The sequence below is a fragment of the Doryrhamphus excisus genome, linkage group LG8 (genome assembly GCF_037039965.1).
Source record: "Doryrhamphus excisus strain RoL-2023G ecotype Guam linkage group LG8, RoL_Dexc_Guam_v1.1, whole genome shotgun sequence".
NCBI classification, from domain to species: domain Eukaryota; kingdom Metazoa; phylum Chordata; class Actinopteri; order Syngnathiformes; family Syngnathidae; genus Doryrhamphus; species Doryrhamphus excisus.
In genome coordinates this window covers 20,134,075-20,152,680 of record NC_136364.1, presented here as the reverse complement: position 1 = coordinate 20,152,680, position 18,606 = coordinate 20,134,075, and the positions used below count along the sequence as shown (strand labels likewise).

At 40.8% G+C, this 18,606-nt stretch overlaps 1 protein-coding gene across 1 annotated transcript in view; it reads right to left on the bottom strand.

The window, feature by feature from the left end:
- Window positions 1-18,606, bottom strand: part of pde2a (phosphodiesterase 2A) — a 209,209-nt gene that overhangs the window by 163,774 nt on the left and 26,829 nt on the right. The window contains 1 exon segment of the mRNA XM_058079773.2: window positions 16,342-16,631. Within this exon segment, the coding sequence (XP_057935756.2) occupies window positions 16,342-16,631 (290 nt within the window).

Below are 18,606 nucleotides of genomic sequence, written 5' to 3'. Positions count from 1 at the left end.
AACAGCTATTATATCTGCCTGTAGATTACATCTATCCTTTAAACTATATTGGTCTCTGTTTTGATTCATCTTTCAGTTTACTTAAGAACATTTCCTCCCACAAACACTGACCGTTGTTTAGATATACTAAATGTGTGGAAAGGAATTGGACTGGAATCGCACATCATATCACAGTTTGAGTACATTTTTTGTTGGATGCACGTCCTAATTCAACTCTTGTTTCTTAGCAGCAATGACTTTTTCCCCCAAGTGTGTATAGGGCACATGGATGCACTCTAGGTAATATAAATTCACTTAAATTAAAAAAAAAAACTGGTCAAAACATTTAGTTCTCTATGGACTAACCAGCAACTTTCATTCATTCAATCATTCATTTTGCGGGGGTGCTGGAGCCTATCCCAGCTGTCTTCGGGCAAGAGGCGGGGTACACCCTGGACTGACGGCCAGCCAATCACAGGGCACATATAGACAAACAACCATTCACACTCACATTCATACCTATGGACAATTTGGAGTCACCAATTAACCTAGCATGTAACCGGAGTACCTGGAGAAAACCCACGCATGCACGGGGAGAACACGCAAGCTCCACACAGAGATAGCCGAGGGTGGAATCGAACCCCGGTCTCCTAGCTGTGAGGTCTGCGCGCTAAACACTCGATCACCGTGCAGGAGTCGCCAATTAACCTAGCATGTTTTTGGAATGTGGGAGGAAACCGGAGTACCCGGAGAAAACCCACGCATGCACGGGGAGAACGTGCAAACTCCACACAGAGATGGCCGAGAGTGGAATTGAACCCGGTTCTCCTAGCTGTGAGGTCTGCGCGCTAACCACTCGATCACCGTGCAGGAGTCGCCAATTAACATAGCATGTTTTTGGAATGTGGGAGAAAACCGGAGTACCCGGTGAAAACCCACGCATGCACGGGGAGAACATGGAAACTCCACAAAGAGATGGCCAAGGGTGGAATTGAACCCTAGTCTCCGAACTGTGAGGTCTGCGCGCTAACCACTCGACCACCATGCAGGAGTCAACAATTAACCTAGGATGTTTTTGGAATGTGGGAGGAAACCGGAGTACCCGGTGAAAACCCACGCATGCACGGGAAGAACGTGCAAACTCCACACAGAGATGGCCGAGAGTGGAATTGAACCCCGGTCTCCGAGCTGTGAGCTCTGCGCGCTAACCACTCGATGACCGTGCAGGAGTCAACAATTAACCTAGCATGTTTTTGGAATGTGGGAGGAAACCGGAGTACCCGGTGAAAACCCACGCATGCAGGAGGAGAACATGCAAACTCCACAAAGAGATGGCCAAGGGTGGAATTGAACCCCAGTCTCCGAACTGTGAGGCCTGCATGCTAACCACTCATCCACCGTGCAGGAGTCAACAATTAACATAGCATGTTTTTGGAATGTGGGAGGAAACCGGAGTACCCGGAGAAAACCCACGCATGCACGGGGAGAACATGGCCATCCTCGGCCATCTCCACACAGAGATGGCCGAGGGTGGAATTGAAACCCAGTCTCCGAACTGTAAGGTCTGCACGCTAACCACATGACCGCCGTGCAGCTAACCAGTAACTTTACAAGGTAAAAAAAAAAAACATCACATATAAAGTTTCCAACTTTGAGAAAAACCTCCAGGTAGCAACCCTAGTCTTGCCAACGTTTGTGAGAACTGAAGAATCCTCTTGGACACCAGGTGAAACTTCTTCAAAGATCTCCAGTCCACCATGTCCAGTCACACTTAATTAAATTTTTCATGGATCAACTGACAGTAGCTCACTGAGCAGCCATGTCTTCAAAAAAAAAAGAAAGGAAAAAATGCGTTTGAAGCCTGGTCGCGTTTGTCAAACTTGTCGGTAAGAACCACTTTGAAGAATGCACGTTAATGTACACACACAATCAAAGAACGCTCACAAAGACGAATTGGAGGTGAGAGGAAAACATTTCAATTAAGACTGGTTAAATATGCCCGTCAGTAGCGTAACCTGTGAAATGATGGGTTGCCAGGCAACCTTCTCTTTGGATGAAACACCTGCCCTTTATACATCAGAGTATAACTGCAATCTACTATCTTTGGATGAAACACCTGCCCTTCATTTGTCAAACTATCACAGCAGCCTCTTTGAGTCACGTCTGCGAGCGTGACCGTGTTGGCTGCTGGGGTTTCAGGAGTGGATGTGGGGAAAGTCACAATGGAGAAATGAGAACCAAGATGAATGGTTGGAGACGGTGGGAAATAAAGTGATGAACAGATGATTGGTATCCATGTTACGTAGAGCAAGGAGCATGACGGACATCCAAACAGACTTGTTTTTCAGCTTGGAAGGTGTTGTGGGGCTATTCGTGTCTGGCACTGAAGAGGACAACTTTAGTGGTTTTAGTTCCCAGAAGGAGGATGAGGACAGAGATGAATGAGTTACTAGAAACTACTAGATACTAGAAATTGTACTAATTCAGTGCTTTCCTGACTATGTACTATGATGTACAGATTCATTGACAGGGATCGACAATAACGATGTACCGATGGCCCGGGGCAAGTTAAAACAAAATTCGGGAAAGTAAATCCAATCAGTGATATTCCCGTCGGGCAAGTGCACTTTGGCATTCCATACTGCAAACATTTTTTTTTTAAGCGGTTCTTGTTGGGTGTTGGTAAAACACGGACTTCGTAATTCCGGTGGTAATTTGCAAACCAATCCTTGCAAATCTTGAAATGGACTAATCAGAATTGTTTATTAATACCGCGGTCCGTAGTAGTCCACGGTCCGCGTTTTACCCACATCCGTTCTTGTTCGCGATCAACCAATCAGTGATCGTTTGACTACAAAAACATCTATCATGGCGTCCTTGCCAACATCGTCTAATTCTTCAACAACTTCTGAAGAAAAACACCAAAAAGTGATGAAACAGTGCCCCCTTCTTGCATCTTGCATGAAAATGTGCAATCTTCAAAATTCTCCCAAGCACTAATGACCATGTAAGACAGGGGTCTCAAACACGCAGGACACTAGTTTGAGGCCCCCGCCTTGATATGAAAGTTTAATGTTAGTGCGGCCGGCGCAAGTTTGATATGGATGCTGTATGGTATCATGTACCCAGAAAAAATTATTACGTTTGATTAATGTTCATGTTAAAGGTTAAATAACTGTTAATAGTTATCCTCCCTATCCGTGTGGAAGTGGTAAGTTTTTGGCTATTTAAGTTTAAAGGAAATAACTTGAAGGCTACCGTTTAGGTCGCTAGCTCTCTAGTTTGCGAGTTAGCATGTGTCTCAAGACCCTGCAGTTGCGCAATATGTTGTAAATAAAAAGAGTATAAATGTGACTATAGTCGTGTTTTGTCATGTCTACAGGGCTCTAATAATGCTTTGTTCATTTTAATCTGAAAAAAATAATTCGTCTACCCACCAACTATATGTGGTTTCTTAAGTTTTTATTATTTGCCGTTTCATTATTATTATTATATTTATTTATTTATTACTGATTGATTGATTTTCTTTATTCTTGATTTGTTTATTTATTTTTCATCTTATTTTTTGGGGGGGAAAAACCTGATGCGGCCCAGTCTCACCCAGACCCTAGCTCCAGTGGCCCCCAGGTAAATTGAGTTTGAGACCCCTGATGTAAGATGAAAACAATTGCAAAAAAATATAATAATAATACGCTAAAGTAGCCAGTTGGTGTTCAGTCAGGCTGTGTATTGTGTGGAGGATGAGGACAGAGATGAATGGCTTTTCTGGCAAAATACTGTTTTACCAGCCATTTTAGATGCACGGTTCAGCACTGTTTGGCAAAAAAAAAAACATGTATTTAATTCAAAGTTTAACATTAAAAAGAGCAACCACAAAGAAAAAAGTCACAGGTTGTTAAGTCGGATTCCTGGCTGGCCATCCTACGGACCACGATGACCTATCACCTATCGATCTGACAATGGACAAAACCAGAAGGGTGCCATCTTGAGTGAAAATGTGCATGAAAAAAATCTTCAAAATGACCATGTAAGATGAAAACAATTGCAATAAATAAAAAAAAAAATGCTAAAATAGCCAGTTGGTGTTCAGTCAGCCTGTATATTGTGTAACTGTCGGCATCTCAATCCCTCCGAATGTCCCAAATGCCACAGTAACAGCCTGTCAGTGGCTTTATCTCTATGTGAGTCAATCAATAGGGACAATCGATAAGAAAAAGCCCTGCAGTCAGGGTAAGAGTGAGGGACACACGGGCACTTTGTGCAATCGGCTAGAGAATATGGAGAACCACAACAACTACAACAACAACACCGGACAGAAGACACTAACACAACTATGGTAACACCAGCCGTGTATCTCCTCCGTTATGTTTATATTATATAAAAGTATTTACTCAAAACGGGCGGCACAGCGGTCGAGTGGTTAGGAGACCAGGGTTCAATTCCACCCTCGGCCATCTCTGTGTGGAGTTTGCATGTTCTCCCCGTGCATGCGTGGGTTTTCTCCGGGTACTCCAGTTTCCTCCCACATTCCAAAAACATGCTAGGTTAATTTGCGACTCCAAATTGTCCATAGGTATGAATGTGAGTGTGAATGGTTGTTTGTCTATATGTGCCCTGTGATTGGCTGGCGACCAGTCCAGGGCGTGCCCCGCCTCTCGACCGATGACAGCTGGGATAGGCTCCAGCACCCCCAGCGACCCTTATGAGGAAAAAGCGGTAGAAAAGTGAATTTACTCAAAACACGCTATGGAATGAAACATACAACGAAGTCCACATGCATATACAGTGAAGAAAATAAGTATTTGAACACCCTGCTATTTTGCTATTTCTCCCACTTAGAAATCATGGAGGGGTCTGAAATTTTCATCGTAGGTGCATGTCCACTGTGAGAGAGATAAACTAAAAAGAAAAATCCAGAAATCACAATGCATGATTTTTTAACAATTTATTTGTGTGATACAGCTGCTAATAAGTATTTGAACACCTGTGTATCATCTAGAATTCTGACCCTGAAAGACCTGTTAGTCTGCCCATTAGAAGTCCACCTGCACTCCATGTATCATCCTGAATCAGATGCACCTGTTTGAGGTCGTTAGCTGCATAAAGACACCTGTCCACCCCATACAATCAGTAAGACTTTAACTTGTAACATGGCGAAGACCAAAGAGCTGTCCAAAGACACCAGAGACAAAATTGTACACCTCCACAAGGCTGGAAAGGGCTACGGAGCAATTACCAAGCAGCTTGGTGAAAAAAGGTCCACTGTTGGAGCTATCATTAGAAAATGGAAGAAGCTAAACATGACGGTCAATCTCAATCGGAGTGGAGCCCCATGCAAGATATCACCTCGTGGGGTCTCAATGATTCTAAGAAAGGTGAGGAATCAGCCCAGAACTACACGACAGGACTTGGTCAATGACCTGAAAAGAGCTGGGACCACCGTTTCCAAGGTTACTGTAGGTAATACACTAAGACGTCATGATGTGAAATCATGCATGGCACGAAAGGTTCCCCTGCTTAAACCAGCACATGTCAAGGCCCGTCTTAAGTTTGCATATGACCATTTGGATGATACAGAGGAGTCATGGGAGAAAGTTTTATGGTCAGATGAGACCAAAATAGAACTTTTTGGTCATAATTCCAATAAGCGTGTTTGGAGGAAGAAGAATGAAGAGTACAATCCGAAGAACACCATCCCTACTGTGAAGCATGGGGGTGGTAGCATCATGCTTTGGGGGTGTTTTTCTGCACATGGGACAGGACGAGTGCACTGCATTAAAGAGAGGATGACTGGGGCCGTGTATTGTGAGATTTTGGGGAACAACCTCCTTCCCTCTGTCAGAGCATTGAAGATGGGTCGTGGCTGGGTCTTCCAACACGACAACGACCCGAAGCACACAGCCAGGAAAACCAAGGAGTGGCTCCGTAAGAAGCATATCAAGGTTCTAGCATGGCCCAGCCAGTCTCCAGACCTGAACCCAATCGAAAATCTTTGGAGGGAGCTCAAACTCCGTGTTTCTCAGCGACAGCCCAGAAACCTGACTGATCTAGAGAAGATCTGTGTGGAGGAGTGGGCCAAGATCCCTCCTGCAGTGTGTGCAAACCTGGTGAAAAACTACAGGAAACGTTTGACCTCTGTAATAGCAAACAAAGGCTACTGTACCAAATATTAACATTCATTTTCTCAGGTGTTCAAATACTTATTTGCAGCTGTATCACACAAATAAATTGTTAAAAAATCATGCATTGTGATTTCTGGATTTTTCTTTTTAGTTTATCTCTCTCACAGTGGACATGCACCTACGATGAAAATTTCAGACCCCTCCATGATTTCTAAGTGGGAGAAATAGCAAAATAGCAAGGTGTTCAAATACTTATTTTCTTCACTGTAAATTGTTTGATACTGTTTTCTATGAATAAATCAAGGTTGTATTTATGCCATTCACAACATATTACATGCAACCAACAGCGTGTGCTAACAAAGCCTCCCAAAGCCATTCAGACATACAGTTGTTGCTGTCCATTTCATTACCAAGAGAGAACGCACTCAAGTGTGTGTGTGTGTGTGTGTGTGTGTGTGTGTGTGTGTGTGTCAACAGTCCATCCAGATAAGCAATCTGACAGGTGCTAAGCTTCGGGATGCTGAAAGCCATCCACCTCATTTCCTGGCGACACCTCCAGGCTCTCGCTTACACACACACATGCACACATACGTACATAAGAGATGATCGATCTGCTTTTAATTCCGTGTTATTTTTGTCATAACTGCATCATCGTTACAAAATGCGAGCCTCCCCCGATTGGCTCAAAGAAACAAAAATAACCTGTTGCTGAAATGTAATTCTAGCTCATTTGTTGAAAATATTGGAGTCAGTTGTCAAAGTCATTTGGCGGTGGGTTGGTGAGGGTGGTCTACTTTTGTGCTGAATAGAAACCGTGTAGCTTAAATAAACACAGTTTGCAGAAGAACACGCCTGACAGCTGCAAGAAAATGAGCAGATCGGATCGGATCGGATCGGATCGGATCGGATCGGATCGGATCGGATCAGATCAGATCAGATCAGATCAGATCAGATCAGATCAGATCAGATCAGATCAGATCAGATCAGATCAGATCAGATCAGATCAGATCAGATCAGATCCGATTCGATTCGATTCAACTTTATTGTTATTGCTCATGTCACTTGTACAGGGCAACAAAATGCATTGCAAAAAAATATTGCCTGAATATTAAAACTGATGAAACTGGAATTTTGGGACCATTGTGGAGAAATGTAGCAAAAATTCCAAAACAAAGGCTCTAACCAGAAAAGTGCCCAATATGCATGGAAAATGTCAGTAACATTTAAACTTGCGCACTAAGAAATTAGAAATTGGCTTGTCAAAGACTCTCAGAGGTGGTAATACGCATCAGAGATTATTTACAAACTGCCAAACAAATAACAAGACCCGTCAATCAGCTTCATTTCATTGACAACATCCACAGCGACCCAATAAAAAGGCCAACGAGGAAAACAAACATGCACATGGCAATATATTAAACATTTTTATTTTCAGGTATTCTGTTTTGTGAATGAAAAATCTCATCACACGACCAGGCGACTACTCAATTATAACAATATTTTTAAGTATTGATCAGATAAAATGGTGCAAGAAGGAAGTGCCATAGCGAAGGTCTGCATGGTTGAAACCCAACCTTCCATAGCTCAAACTATAGTTTCAGACTATAGCTGAGAATCTATAAAATTGATTATGACTGATGTTGTAATCATGTATTATTGATCCAAGGACCAACCTCAGTCTGCAAGCAGAACATTTTAATATTTACAATATACTGTTGGATTAACGGTCCCATCAAGAAGAACTATATAGCATTTAGCTAAAACTACTGACATTATGGCCATATGAACTGCAGTTTAATTTGACTTTAAATGCTTGTTGGCTACATTAAAAGAAAATGAATCTACTTCCTTCCCTTTGACTTCAAATACCTGCCTATCAGTGTTGCATTAGTGGCCCCATCCATCTTCTAAGAAGGCCCCCTGTTTATATTATAGATTATATTCTTTGAAGCGGGGCACACTTTGAAAAATTCGCATTATCGGAAACTTCTGTCACAGAGACGCTTTTGTGGCTTATAGATATGAAAGTTGCCATATGCAGATATCATACCATGCACAATACTACCAGTATTGCTTTTGACTGGATAAAAAAGCTTACATCACAAACCAAAACATGCATTAGTAAAAGCAGCGTCTGTGTATGCTGTCATTTATGATAAAATTGAAAAAAAAAGCTACTGGTGCTTATACTTGGCTACAAAAAGTCAGACCTGCAACCGAATGCAATATTTCACACAGTATGTGAGAAAACTGTCAGAAGTTGTTTACTCTATTGAAGCAAAAAAAAAAAACACAAGCTAGTTGTGGTTGCATTGAAATAAGTCAGCTGGAACCTATCCCAGCTGTGTGGTAGACCCTGGACTGATCCCCTGTCAATCACATGCCACATACATCAGCAACTATACACACTTGTGTGTACGGTACGGACAATTATATTCTCCAGTTAAGCTAACATGCATGGGAACCAATGCATGCATCGATACAAGTTGCATATGAAAACAACCCAACATAATCATCATATCGTTTTATAAAAACATTCCAATGGAGGAGCAGAGAAATCAAAGCTGCAAACCTGCTTCTGTGCACCAGAAAACACGCTGACCAAAGAGGGAAGCTGACGTCATTGCGGCGCACAATTGACTTCCAATGGGTTGATAAGCTCATTGTGAGTACACTAATACTCTTGTGATTGGCTCCTGCCAATGAATGAGCTTACGACTCATGAGCAGCACAGTATTTAAACAATTAGTAATATTTTGGAAACAAATGAGATGTCACAAGAGGACAGTTTAGCCATAAATTAATCACACCGCTCTAAAAGCCGCAGGGTTCCAATCCAATCCAATCCACTTTATTTATATAGCACATTTTATAAACAGAGTTTCCAAAGTGCTGCACAGACTCGTAAAATAAAAAGTAAAAATAAAATACAATAAAGGTACAAATTGAATTTAATCCAAAACTAAAAGATCAAATAAGAAATAAAATAGTAATAGATATTAAAATATTAAAAACAAAAATAAAAAATAAAAAATAAAAAATAAAAAATAAAAAATAAAAAATAAAAAATAAAAAATAAAAAATTTAAATTTTAAAATTTAAAATTTAAAATTTAAAATTTAAAATTTAAAATTTAAAATTTAAAATTTCATTCATCAATTTTCTACCGCTTTTCCTCACGAGGGTCGCGGGAGTGCTGGAGCCTATCCCAGCTGTCTTCGGGCGAGAGACGGGGTACACCCTGGACTGGTGGCCAGCCAATCACAGGGCACATATAGACAAACAACCATTCACACTCACATTCATACCTATGGACAATTTGGAGTCGCTAATTAACCTAGCATGTTTTTGGAATGTGGGAGGAAAGCGGAGAACCCGGAGAAAACCCACGCATGCACGGGGAGAACATGCAAACTCCACACAGAGATGGCCGAGGGTGGAATTGAACCCTGGTCTCCTAACTGTGAGGTCTGCGCGCTAACCACTAGATCGCCGTGCCGCCCAATTTTTAATTTTTAATTTTTAATTTTTAATTTTTAATTTTTAATTTTTAATTTTTAATTTTTAATTTTTAATTTTTAAATAAAACCAATTAAAATAAAAAGAAAGAAGGGTTCAAAATTAAAGAAAAAATTTATGGCAAACCCCAAACCAAAATTTTATTTGATGCCGGTTTTAGAGGAAATTAAATACAAGGAAAATGACTTGTTCAAGAAAATTAAAATAATAAAAATTAATGAAATTAATGTAAATATTTTTTGTTACAGAAATGTTTCCCGTATAAACAGTCCAGGATAATAATAGCGCAGTCAGGTTTTGTTTGGTTTGTACAGTATATTCTCTGGCTGAGAAGATGTACAATTACACACACAAATGCCTCGAGGTCCTCCTCTCCATCCTCTTTGTGTTCACTTATCTGCCTCTTCCCGCTCTGTCACTTTTCTTTCTCTGAATATTTTAGTATTGATGAGCCCATTACTGATGATAACACACAGCTATGTCAGCATATTTTCTTCCGCTGTCAAATACACTCGCACACACACACACGCTCATGCTCACTCATCAGGAGTCAGGTTACGCTTGTGTGTGTGTGTTTGTAGAGGAGGGGGGCTTTCTGGCATTCATCATCCAATAAATAATTATACTTTATGAGGTCTTTCACATAAACCCTCATTGGCACAAGAACACAACAGCAGTTGGCAGCTACGATGATGCAACACAAGCATGAAAGTGAACATGTCTTCAAAAGTACCCTGCTGCTAAAAGTATTAGACAACCAAGCATAGACCGTAAACATTGGTGCATGTCTTTGAAGATGAATAACTGGCTCTCAATTCAATACTGAAATACGACTTTTAGGTTTGCACGGTGCTGAAAAATCAACGATTAAAAGCAGAGAAGAAGTGCAAGGCTGAGAAAGAAAATGCATTAAAATAGGCTGTGTCTCCACAAACCATATGCATCTCATGAAATATTAAAACATCATATCAGCTGTGGGGATTCCCAATACTGCATACACAACATCGGGTGGAATAATGTAACAGCATCACTCCTTGTGACCTTCAGCGTCGACATGTCAAAGCGACTCTTGCTCAAAGGCAGCAGGTAAGACTACCTACTAAAACTAATCGTTGTCATGTCAGAATTGGCAAACTTCATTATTCCTTAGGAAATCTGCTCAGGGGTGGGGGTTGGAACGGGATATCGTGTAACCCCAAAATGTATGTGTGTGTGTGTGTAAATCTAGGGCAGCTCTGAGAGAAAACCAGGGGGTATTCAAAATCCTAGAATAGAGACATCAAGCCGTGTTGTGAGGAAGCCCATCAGCATTCTGTATTTATTGCGTGTGAAAGCCGTTTGATCGGCCTCACGCTTTGATCACCGCCGCTCACCTGAATCACGGCAGATGCCTCCCCTTCATTTAGGAGCAGGTGTTGCACCGAAAAAAAAACTTCAAACAGGTGAGATTTACTCGCACATTGTGATAAATGTGTTGCGTTGACATTGTGTAGACATAATGGAACAGCAAGTAAACAAAGTAAACAACAATGATGACACAGTATACGGACACCATATGTACAGTAAAGTCTCGTTATATCGATATTCTCGGGAGTCGGAAAAAATACCGATATAACCGGACTATCCATATATCCGATCCTGCGCCGAACTGCATTAAAAGTGGGCAATAATGCACTCGACATTGTTCTATAGTATAGAACAATGTCGAGCAGCTTAAATCAATCTTTGCTTAAGGATTTCAATACCAAAAAAGAACACGGCGAACGGCTGCTTCCAGTCAACTTCCAGTCACATGCCTGCAACAGAAGAACTAACTGCGTTTGTGGTTTCTCTCGTGTGTATAGATTCTATACAGGCATGTGTTTGGCCAGCTATGTGGGGCGGGTTGAGCATGACCTGTGAACCAGGAAGTGCGGGAATCGGTGTGTGTGCTGCGCTCTGGTGGTGGAAGTGTGAAAAATAAAGTTGACTGGAAGCAGCCGTTCGCCGTGTTCTTTTTTGGTATTGAAATCCTTAAGCAAAGATTGATTTAAGCTGCTTTTGTATCGATATAAGCAGACCAAATTGGCTGGCGGGAGATGAAAAGGGCATCGTAGTAACCGGATTATCATAATAACCGGGTATCGTACTAACGGAACTAATTATATCATAAAAGACTAGAAATTTGCCGGGAAATGAAAATAGTATCATAATAAGTAGTAATTCGTTATAACCGAGACTTCACTGTATGTTATTGGGACACCTAATAAAAGTTGATCTACCCCACAACTAGACATTGGAGTGTTTTAGAGATTTAGAGAGAGCCTAGGTAACAACAAACAAGGTTTGAGTTTATCCCATAAGTAAAAGCTTCAAGTCGGCTGCCAGCGCTCCAGGCAAATCCAGCATGTGTGCTCTCTAAGGCTGTGGACCACACCGCTCTGTGGATCCAGCAGTCCACTTTTTTTTAAGCTTTAGCACACAGTCTTTCTCACTAGTGTTCAGCAATGCACTATTGAGATTTTTTTTTTTTCAACAAACCACATCATGTTTGTTTTTGGCAACGCACATCACTGTGCATCTTAACACACACACAGAAAACGTCTATAAAGATGCATGGGCTTGGGGCAAACTCACACTAAGACATTTGTGCCGTGCAGGAATCAGATACGATTCTCTCTTCTGGCATCTGTTGAACTATGCTCACACTAAGCATTTATGCTCCTGACAACTTTCTTACCAATACCAATATCAACATAAGCACATTATTACCATTATCGATAGCAACCAGTAACGATATTGGCAACAGCTCTTCCATCAAACTAATGTCAGGTCACATCTTTTGTAATGAATGAACACATTATGCCTCGTTTGCTGTATTTCAAAAATAAACATTGTGCAAAATAAGAATTATAGCACTGCAATACACAATACATGTGCTGTATTCATAAAAAAACAATCTTAACCAAGAATGAACTAGTATAACTCCTATACTAGTAGGAGTAGAACTCCTTATTTCTAAAATCACAAATACTTCAACTTGCTGATATAGTTCATCTTCAAACAGCTAAAATAATGCATAAGGCTAAAAACAACCAATTAGCTAAAAATGTCATCCAATACTTCTCTACAAGAGAGGAGAAATATGATCTCAGGGAAGAACTACATTAGAAACACTTCTATGCTAGGACTATGTTAAAAAGCCATAGCATTTCAGTATGTGGAATCAAACTATGGAATGGATTGAGTAAGGAAATCAAACAATGCACAACGATGAGCCAATTCAAGAAACAATACAAGCAGTTGATGTTTGCTAAATACAAGGATGAAGAGTCTTGAACCAGTCATGATGTGCTATATATATCACTATATTGACACTTACTATGGTACACATTATGTCATTGGATGCTCATATCACCTCCTACTTCGGTACGAGGTACATTATTAAAACAAAAAACAAAAAAAAAACCTTAAACTGTATTGTGGAAAGCAGGAAGTGAACAAATGTAACAGTTACTGATGGAAAAAGTACCATATGGAGGGGTAGGATTTAATAAGCTTTGCTTCTTCCTACTCCTTTTGGACATGTGGAACTGTGAACTGATTATGGGATGCACTCAATTGTAATCTGATGCATGTTCAAATGAAATAAAACCATTACCATTACCATATAGCATGTCCTAGTAACAGGAGGGACAACCCAGTTTGGAAAGTTGCACATTTCTATGTGGCACAAACATCCATCTAAGAACAAAGTAAAATGCAAAGGATGAAACTCTGGATGGATAAAATTGCATAATTACAATCTGAAGGTAAAACCTGGAACCAATTCCGGACTGCAGAGATACTGATCTTACAATCCAATCCGACCGCCATCAAAGGCATCATGACAGTGGGAATACCTGACAGAAAATGACATTGAATCCACATTTTTGTTTTTTTGTAATAAATTGCTTACAGTATTGCTTACAGTGCATCCGCACACAAGAACGACATCGCTCACATTTCCCAATGTTTACGGAAGTCAACATTGCTGCGATGTGAGCACAAGTAAAGTGCGATATCATTGATTTCATTTTCAAGGCGATACTGGGTAAATATTTAGACTGTTATTGCCGATACTGATCCCTGGTCAATTTTTAAAAATAGTGTACAGGATTTCAAATCATAGCATAAGGAATACAAGGAATACAATACAATACATCATAGTCATTTGTTGATGTATTTTAAGTATACTTTAAGTATACCAAGCCCAAATTGCAAACTGCTTGCCGCTTATAGGGGTTGGGCACCATTTTTGATAGCAAGATCTTTTGTTTACATCAAAGTTGGAGATTTGAGAGAGAGAGATATGCAACGTAAATGTGAGTTCATCAAAGTACCGTTATCAATCCCAGTTTCACAATCAGTAATACTAACTGCCAGAAGTTTTACCACAGTTAATCATTAATACCGGTAATTGTTACATTCATAATCAGCACTTTAACTGCCCTTGATTTACAGGAAATGCTGCTGTATTTATTTTTTTTTATGACTATAGCGATATACTTTCTTGTGAGAGGAATTCAGGTGCCCACGTATATTGTACACATACATGCTGTATGCATACATTTGCACAATGTGTACAAGCTATACGATCCAAAACAGAATATTCGCACCTTGACTGTCTCATATTGATGGCTCAATAGGATGAGCTGTTTTTAAATAACCCATCAATTAATCATTATTTGCAGCCTCAAAGTGAGCCCCAAGACAGTACAAATAGCCTAGTGTTGCATGTTCTGTACACACATGCGTGGGTGCGTGGGTGGGTTTTCTCCAGGTACCCCAGCTTCCTCCCACGTTCCAAAAATATGCATGTGAGGTTAATTGTCCATTTGTGTGAACGTGAGTGTGAATGGTTGCTTGTCTCTATATGAACCCTATGATTGACTTGCGACCGGTCCAGGGTTCTCATCCTGTTTCTCTTATAAAGTCTTGCTGGGATAGGCTCCAGTTCACCAGTATTTTATTAGTGGTGGTTGATGTATTTGAATTATGGTCTCAGGAGAACACTACATGTAAGTTGTATCATCAACCCTTTAGGACGGGGGGGGGAGTTCCAAAGAGCGGCAAAGAGGCCATCGGGGAATATTCCATACATTAATTAAACATGAGACATTATACAGCAAGATTTTGGCAAAAAAAAAAATCAAACATTTTTCAGTCATGCCCCCTTGAGACGACATAATTCTCTTCCCACCTCCCCTGGAATTGAAATACTAAGAACCTAATAATGGTTATTGACTTATCTGTAGTCAAGTCAAAGGAAAATAACAAAAAGGTTAATAGTAGGTACAATGGCGTTTGTATCATTGACGTTCAAAAAGGTTTGAGCTGTGTTCTTTGTGACACGTCTTAGGCTGTTTGTATCATTGACACATGACAAGCTTGGTAATGGTAATGGTAATGGTAATGGTAATGGTAATGGTAATGGTAATGGTAATGGTAATGGTAATGGTAATGGTAATGGTAATGGTAATGGTAATGGTTTTATTTCATTTGAACATGCATCAGATTACAATTGAGTGCATCCCATAATCAGTTCACAGTTCCACATATCCAAAAGGAGTAGGAAGAAGCAAAGCTTATTAAATCCTACCCCTCCATCTGGTACTTTTACAATCAGTAACTGTTACATTTGTTCACTTCCTGCTTTCTTAATATAGTTTAATTTTTTTTTTTTTTTGTCCCGTACCAAAGTAGGAGGTGATATGAGCATCCAATGCCATAATGTGTACCATAGTAAGTGTCAATATAGTGATATATATAGCACATCATGACTGGTTCAAGACTCTTCATCCTTGTATTTAGCAAACATCAACTGCTTGTATTGTTTCTTGAATTGGCTCATCGTTGTGCATTGTTTGATTTCCTTACTCAATCCATTCCATAGTTTGATTCCACATACTGAAATGCTATGGCTTTTTAACATAGTCCTAGCATAGAAGTGTTTCAAATGTACTTCTTCCCTGAGATCATATTTCATCTCTCTTGTAGAGAAGTATTGGATGACATTTTTAGCTAATTGGTTATTTTTAGCCTTATGCATTATTTTAGCTGTTTGAAGATGAACTATATCAGCAAGTTGAAGTATTTGTGATTTTAGAAATAAGGAGTTAGTATGTTCTCTGTAGGCGGCATTATGAATTATCCTTACTGGCCTTTTTTGCAGTACATTTAGCAAGGGAAGATTGCTTTTGTAGTTATTAGCCAATATTTCCACACAATAAGTAAGATATGGTAGAACCAGAGAGCAATAAAGAGTGTGAAGTGATTTCTGATTTTCTGAAATTTTGCTTCGGAACAAACTTACACCTTTTGGGCTTTGGAATAACAGGGAAAAAAAATTCCCTATCATGAGGCTTATAATGTTGAAAACAAATTCCTTTTCTTTGAAACTGCTCAAGATGGGAATTCCACTGACATAAATAGTTTCTAAGTGTTGGAGACTACCGTCACATAGCGGGCTGTCTGTGGGAATATTTGAGGGGTGTGACGTGAAGGGTTTCGAGCACTGACAGCTGTCTGCACAACTCACGTGGTGTGGAATGATGACAGCCTGCATGTCACACGCATATATTCGGTATACAAACACCACCGGGAGGGGGGGGGGCGTGTGCCTCCATAGTCCGTACTTGGGTCACTCCGTGGAAGTATCAGCGAGACAAAACACACACACACACCGCATCGACTGACTTACATGTCGGTGGATGGCGGCTGGCTACGGCAGAGTAGAGCGTGTCCGCACGCTTGTCCCATGGCGCATCCTGACCCAAACAGCTGCAGCCGGGGAGTGGGGGATGTGGATGGAGGGAGAGGTCTGTGTCGTAATACTGTATGGATTGATGGGTGGGTGTGTGTGTGTGTGGGTGGGTGTGTGTTCGAGCGCAGTCCTCGCTTTATCGCCTCTTCGCCGGTGTCCGACTCTTCCCGGGGAGCTGCTGTCTCCTCTTTAACGCTGGCAATGGAGGTTTGGTGGAGAAACTGATACTTGAGAGGGAGAAAGAGAGAGAGAGAGAGAGAGAGAGAGAGACGTTCACGGCACACGGGAGCATCAACCACGCGACACAGTGCAACACGTCACTACCCCGTGTGCTGGAAGGACAACAATCCAACACACGGACATACCGTAAACGCCTCATCGAGTTCGTTATTCGATGCAAAACCATTTTAATCCCACCCTACCCCCCCTCATCTCCAAAAACACGAATCGTGTCTGCACGTGCGAGACCTAAGAGTCCTCTTATCTGCAGTTTTTCATGAAACCACGTGTTGCACTTGAGCCCCATGACTGTCTGTTATGAAGTTCAAAGGTCCAACTGTCGCCCAGCCTGTGTTATCAAGGCTCCAACCCACAGTAGCAAAGTCTGAACAAAATCTTTACAAGTATAATTATTATAATAATAATTACAAGTATTAACATTTTGTGCAAAAAGAAAAAAAAATCAGAAATAGTCAAAACAATGGACAATTTAAATCTATATTTAATTTGATTGGCTGGCGACCAGCTCAGGGTGTAGTTCAGCATACCCCTCTGACCCTAATAAGGATAAGCGGCATTGAAAATGGATAGCTGTATGGATATTGTACCTTGTGAGAAAATTCAAACCTGCAATAAAAGCCTGTTGTTCTGACAACCAAGAAACAACAATACCAGGCAAACATTCATTCATTTTCTACCACTTATCCTCACAAAGGTCGCAGGGGTGCTGGAGCCTATCCCAACTGTCTTCGGGCGAGAGGCCGGGTACACCCTGGACCGGTCGCCAGCCAATCACAGGGCACATATACACAAACAACCATTCACACTCACATTCATACCTATGGACAATTTGGAGTCGCTAATTAACTTAGCATGTTTTTGGAATGTGGGAGGAAACCGGAGTACCCGCAGAAAACCCATGCATGCAAACTCCACATCGAGATGGCCGAGGGTGGAATTGAACCCGGGTCTCCTAGCTGTGAGGTCTGCGCGCTAACCACACGACCGCCAACATGATCCACCAAATTGTAAGTAAAAATTTATCAGTGTCCTAACTGTGTTTATTTTGTGTAAGTCATGGAGCAAAAATGCTTGCATACAATTAGCGGCCACATTTGGTTAAACCGCTAAAATGCTAACGCTACTTAACATTGAGAGACGTCTTGAAGTAACCTCTTTTCTTAAGAAACTTCAGACTGTCGAGTCTCTACTTCCGGATTGGATTCAGGATCCAACACATATGGCTCAGTGTTAAAATCGGACATTTTAAATAGATTAATCGCTGTTTATTATCAACTCCTTTACTGTTTATCAACTCTGATAAAATTAGCGGCATAAACCTTTCCATGCACGTGGGAGCACGACCAACATAAATTAAAACAGACAGTTTTCACAGGAACTTTGAAATTCAAAGAAATACAGCAGAATAGGTGCAGATTCTGGAAGAACTATAAAGCCCTGTGTGCTGGTTATTGCGTGTAGCTGCTCTATAGGAGTCCACAACTCAATGCAAAGGGCCGAAATGAGTATAATAGGTCCAACAGGTGTTGTCAATTATTACCACACGTCGTGATCAGAATGTGGTAGATTGACATCTCTGTCGCTAGTTATGTTGCATCTGCTCATCATCATCATCATCATCATCGTCTCAGGATGCAGAGTGGCATCCCCCACTAATTCCCAGCACTGCTAATCAGCCATAATTGCAAACACTTGAGCAAAAGCCTTAATTGAATCTTTCTGTTGTTCACAATGAGTCAGAGGATATGTTCAAAGTACTTTTTTTAAATCCGTTTTCAACTGTGATTGTTTCAATTAACCACTTCTAAAACTCCTGGCAATGACTTTTGGGAGAATTCATGGAATCTTTGCCTTTGTTGCTGCTTGAAATGCCAACATGTCACAAAGAACACAGCTCAAACCTTTCGAACGCAACACCCAAATTCGATGCATGTAACGTTTGCATACATATAGATCCATAAT